This window comes from Anneissia japonica, unplaced genomic scaffold, assembly GCF_011630105.1.
Source record: "Anneissia japonica isolate Jap-2015-1 unplaced genomic scaffold, ASM1163010v1 scaffold16577_len186930_cov114, whole genome shotgun sequence".
Classification (NCBI taxonomy): Eukaryota; Metazoa; Echinodermata; class Crinoidea; order Comatulida; family Comatulidae; genus Anneissia; species Anneissia japonica.
In genome coordinates, this window is record NW_022698635.1 from 113,394 (window position 1) to 119,198 (window position 5,805).

Here is a 5,805-nt window from a genome sequence, read left to right on the forward strand (position 1 = left end):
TGATTATAGCGAAGAAGAACAGCAGTGAGAAGGCCATCGATAACATTCCGGGGAACAACAATGCGGTCCCTAATGGGTTGGAATGGCTGTTTGTCTTGTGCAATCAACAGACCGTCTGTTGCGATGATGACACATCAGGGATCTTTACAATTTTCTTTAAGGCTCGAGTTCCTTGTGTGAGGTGCGAATGAGTGGGTCGAAGATCTGGGCATTCCATCTGGGTAGCTAACCACGCTGCTCGGTTTGTAAATGGCATTTTCGTTATGCCGGCGTCAACATCTGACACAGTAAATACCCTAACAACAGAGTCTTCTATTTCTGTTATGAATTTACAAACCTGACAACTGTGGTCTAAGCACTGAGAGGGGTTTCTACTGGCGTAGTCAGTAGGTACATTGGCAATGCCAGCGATGTGTTGAACATCTACCATGTAGCGACTAATAAGTGATAGGAACGTGGTAACTCTGGAGCTTGTGAAAAATTCACCACATCTCAGTTTATTGTACGCTTGAACGCATGGACGGCTATCAGTGAGTAGCTGGGTTTTGTGTGAGGACTGTATCACATACGGTGCAAAGTGTTGGACAGCTGCGCCGATACAAAGTGCTTCAATTTCGCAAGGTAACTAAGTGACTTTGAGTTTGGCATTGAAGAAACGAGATAACAACACTTTGTTATTTCGGCGAATGTATAATGTAGCAGCAATGCCCTTTTCTATGACAGATCCGTCGGTAACTATCCATAATTGGTGCTTAGGTATGGTGTGTCCAGGTGATTTTGGCGCGTGATGGTTGACCAGCCGTGACTTTGTCTAGTGGATCCCTGAGTGCAGCATATCCTTTGAGGACGTGGCTCAGGACTTTGTACGCCCCAATAGATGATCGCAGTCCTTTTATAGTGGCTGGGGGTTTGACAGATGTCAGTGCAGTTATTTTGTGAGGACTGGCTTTTAGAGTACCGTTGGACCATACCCATCCTAAAATGGTTGTAGATTTGGGACATATGTGCGTTTTCCGGGCAGAAAGACATAGGTTGTTTCTACCCAAGGCAGACAATGTCCTTTGCCAATTGTTGAGAAGATCATGAGGTGTGTTTCTACTGATGTATAAATCATCAGCGATTTTCGTAACGCAACCCTCTTGGATAAGGTCACCTATAACTCTGCACATTTGCTCTTCAAGGCAAGTTTCAGAACCAGGCATCCCTATGGCTGATCGGGTGTAGACACGGATGCCTTTGAATGGAGTAGCAATGCCACAGTACTTCATGGAGTTCTGAGCTAATGGAATTTGATAGTAAGCTTAATTGAGGTCTGTGGTAATGATGTAGTTCCACCGAGCAATATCTCGTAAAACATTATCGACATTGGGCATTAAGGAAGGTTGCGGTTTGCTGTATTGAGCGACTTCACCGAAGGAGGTTACCAGGCGACTACCACCGTTGGGTTTCTTTACAAGAAAAGTTTGAGATACTCCATTGTGGTATTGGCAACAACGCCTGCATCCTCGAGGTCATCAAATTTTGATTGAAGGTCTAATAACGTGTCACGGTTGTAATGGGTTAGCCTACCTTTACGTTGGGGTGGCTGCATGTTGACAATTGCTTCTATTTTTCCACTAGCTCCATTGAACTTAGATACTGTAGGGTTAAAAACATCGTCAGATTTGTTGTGGACAGCGGAGAATTGCTTCCTTATGTCATGCGGTAGCTGGTTGTCTGGGTCAATGGATATACCTGTGGAATAAGGACGGCAAGAAAGCTGAGCTTTTTGTGCGGTGGGTTGTGGCTGTTTGGTACTCTCCGTAACCGTGGAGATGTTTCTAACCTGACATAGGTTTTCATGGCGAGTCAACTGTATTGGGTCCTGTGTGGTGTTGGTGATTCTAATAGCGTTTCCGACTGATTGGATTTCCTGGGAACAAGGCCAGGCCTTCACGGGTCGAGAGTGTTGGTTGAGTTTGTTATCAAATCTTGGTTCTAAAGCTAGAAACGAGTCTGGGTTACAAGAGTCCGTGGTAGTGAGTTGAAGAAAATCTCCAGGTAAAAGCGTAGTCTGTGTTGGACATCTGAGCACACATGCTTGGATCCTACTTATCGTAGGTGAGCGATTTGTTTGGGTACCATATTGAATTACGGTGGTGCCGTTAATCACTATCTGGCGTTTGGCAGGGCGAGTGGCAATATCGTTGCTAACCAAAAATGGATTACCTGCGAGAACGTCCACATCTATTTGTTTAACCACCAACGCGTCTAGCTGGAAGATATGGTCACCTCTCGTTAGCGTGCAATGCGTCTCTCCGACAACATCCAATGGCGTTATTCCATCTGCCTGATGTGCGATCTGTGATGCCGGTATCATAGGAATGTTGATGAAGCTGGCAAAAGATGCCTTGATAACGTTAGTCGTAGCTCATGTGTCTAGTGTTAACTTGACCGGGTGCTGGAAATAGTATGCATTAAGAAATGGTGATTGGAATACTTTGACACGGTTTGCTGTGGGTTGTAGGTCGAAAAGGGCGGTAGGTTCATTAGGATGTTGGTCATCGTCGGAGTGTGTTTCATCGTAGTCAGGCTTATATTCGACTATCGCCGTATAGTCGTCCTCATTTGTTGAGACGAAACGTGACTGGGCGAAATTATACTTATCACCGGCTGGTAGAAATCTGCAAATCATGAGCGTGTGTGTGTTGTGTCGCGGTCGTCCTGCAGTTTTACAGAGGATACATGATTTACCGACTGGTGTTGAAGCAAGTTTGTACTTACGAGAGAGGTCATATTGTGGTTTACTAGGTTTGTTAAACATGCTGGTACGGAACACTTTGGTATCATCTATGCTGCGTAGCTCGTTGAGGAGTGACGACATTGCTTGAAAAATTTCAGGTTTGAGTAAAGCAAGAGACTTATTACGCAATTCTAATTCGTACTTGTGTTTCACTAGTTGTGGGAGACCTGGATGAATAAGTTGGAGCCATAAGACAGTAATAGTATTCTCCAGGGATGGAGAGATGTCTTCATCAATGGTGACAGGTTCACCATGGTGGGTTATGCCATATGATCTTGTTAACAGGTTATCTTTAAAAAAAAAGCCATGAGTCGCTGGTACAAATCTTCTGGTTTTTCGTCAGTTTGTAGTTTTATGTTAGACAGATTAAGGAAATGAGCGCCAGTGGATTGAAATTCAAAATGCTGTCTGATTTTCTGCCATATGTCGGGGAGTGATGTAGATTGTTTGATGATAGAGCTTCGAGAGATGACTGAGCAGAAGTTAGCAATTTGGCCAAGCGTTCTTTTGAATGGATGTTTTCCTGTTGGGTACCGGGGCAGTATTGTCATCACCTGGAATTCCTCTGTTGGGATTAGCGGCAGTTTTTTTATTCCAGGTGAAGTCCTCAGCAAGGAATGGTGAGAAGTTACCATCGAGAGAGAAGATATACAACAAATTTTGTCTCCACTTTTCAAATGAGGTTACAGTTTCGTTGGTAGTAAGCTTCCAATGGTTTTGGTGCTCTCGCAGTAGCCATCTTGTAGTGTATGAGTATGGTTGTAAGCAAGTAAAGTAGTAATAGTGATATCGGTAAGACGAGAGTTAGGCCTACTCACGTGTTATGGTACCTCGGGCGCTCGTTGTGTCAGGTCCGGCGACGTAGCGAAAGGTTATGCTAAGCCTAGCTTTGGTATCCTAGTATGAACATCGAAAAGTTTGTCTGAGTAGTACTAGGGTAAGAAATGTCTTAGCCTTCTGTTTGTTGAATGTTACTGGCAGTATACACTTTCTCTAAGGAGACGTTCTGTTTATCAGCTCCGCAAAATTTTCAATAAAATCTTGGATTACACTGGAAAATTTACAGTGAACAGGTATACAGCGCATTAAGAATTTATGGAGACTTTATATAGACTCACATCAAGACAGAGTTTGCCTAATAACAACTGGCGTAAACATCAGAGGAAGGAATGTGACAATATATGATAGAAACCCATACCTACCGTACGATACGGATGCTACCCGTATTGTTGTAAAAGACCTACCACTATCAGTAGCAGACGAAGAAATTCAAACATCTCTTATGCGTTTTAACTGTAAAACAACGGGGACCGTACAACGTATGAGGCTGAGAGTCGATGGGCAATTGACAAGTTGCCTGAATGGAGATCGGGTGCTTTACGCAGAGACCCTTAAAACACCATTACCAAGGTTTGTAAATGTCTTAAACTTCAAAACCAGAATTGTTCACATTGGGCAAGTAGATGAGAAGGTGAAGTGCTCGAAGTGTTTAAAGTACGGACATAATGCTAAAACATGTACAAACCACCTCGTTTGCAGAAAACTGTTGCAAGATGACTCTAGCGAAAAGCTCATTCATGAGATGTGGGAACGTGTAGTAGAGGAAAAGAGTGTGGTCACTAGTGAAGATGAATCGACATCCAGCGAAAGCGAGGAGAGTGAAGAAAGCGATCAAAAGCAAAGTGAACCAATAAATGAAAACGAACAGAAACAAGGGAAGATAACAAGCTTCATGAAATCATCATCTTGGTCTAATAAGCAAGTGAAAGAGAAAGAAAACAACAAGAATGAATCCAAAGACCAAGCTGAGTCAGAGAAAATCTCCCCAACAATGCCTGGAACGAAAAGACGACGAAAATGAAGCAAAAGTAAGTAAAATTAATAAACCAAATAAATTGTAAAAAAAAACAAAAACAAATAAACAAACAAAAAAACGCTAGATTGCGTACCTTATGCCTTAAGTGATGAATTCACTATTGTAATATTATCGTTATTATTATCATTACCAATACAATACAATGCTCAATTTCACTAGTAGTTGCCCCAAAGATGACGTCTTTGTCATCATTTTTAATATACTGCAATTATTACTATCATTGGTCTTTTCGTTATTATGGATATCTTCATATATAGATGCATGTATGTGTATGTATCGACATTTTTTTTAACCAATATTATGGTTAGTATCTGTGTAACATGTTTTGTTAAAATTCTATTGCCAGGTTCATTAATTAGTTGTGTCAGTAAAGTTGGCCTTACGATATATACGTACGTCAACGATTAATGCAATCTGTATTTTTTAAAAAAAATCATATCCGATCGTATGATTAACGACAACATTCATTTCGTTTCCTTAAACGTAAGAGGTGTACGTAACATAAATAAACAAAGACAGATACTGAAGTGGTGTAAAGATCAGAAAGCTGATGTCATATATCTACAAGAGACACATCTTACACCTGAATTATTCAATAAATTTAATTTATTATGGAATGGTTTTTGTACGCATAGCACTGGATATTCAAATAGTGCGGGAGTATCAATTTTATTTTAAAAAGATTTTAAATTTAAAAAAAATAAATGAGTGTATTGACAAAAAGGGAAGATACATTATACTAAAAGTTGAAATCAATGGTAAAATATATGTTCTTGTAAATGTATATGCTCCTAACAATTGTAAAGTGAGAAGCACATATTTCAGAGAGTTAAATAAGACTATTTCAAATATGGTGGACTTAAATAAGAATATAATTATCATCGGTAGAGATTTAAATTGTATCCTCGATAGGAAATGGGATCAAAAGAATAGTTCAGACAGAAAAGACGCATCTGTCTTCACACTTAAAAAAATTATGAAAAAGCTCACGCTAACAGATGCCTCAGTCAGATGCTCACGCTAACAAAACTCAATTTACATGGCGTAGAAAATGTAGCCAAATTTATAGAAGGCTTGACTACTGGTTGATTTCAAAAAACATTTATGGCTGTAATGAAGTTATATCATGTGATATAAGGCCAGCTAT

At 40.6% G+C, this 5,805-nt stretch overlaps 1 protein-coding gene across 1 annotated transcript; it reads right to left on the reverse strand.

Annotated features, from left to right (window-relative positions):
- Positions 1-752: 752 nt before the first annotated feature.
- On the reverse strand, positions 753-1,268 carry LOC117102721. The gene has a single exon (XM_033243124.1). The coding sequence runs from the start codon at positions 1,266-1,268 to the stop codon at positions 753-755; it is 516 nt and encodes a 171-aa protein (XP_033099015.1).
- Between the last annotated feature and the right edge of the window lie 4,537 nt (positions 1,269-5,805).

Bases quoted from the DNA above. Each gene is read 5' to 3' on its own strand.
- LOC117102721 (XM_033243124.1), bottom strand. From the start codon at position 1,268: ATGAAGTACTGTGGCATTGCTACTCCATTCAAAGGCATCCGTGTCTAC.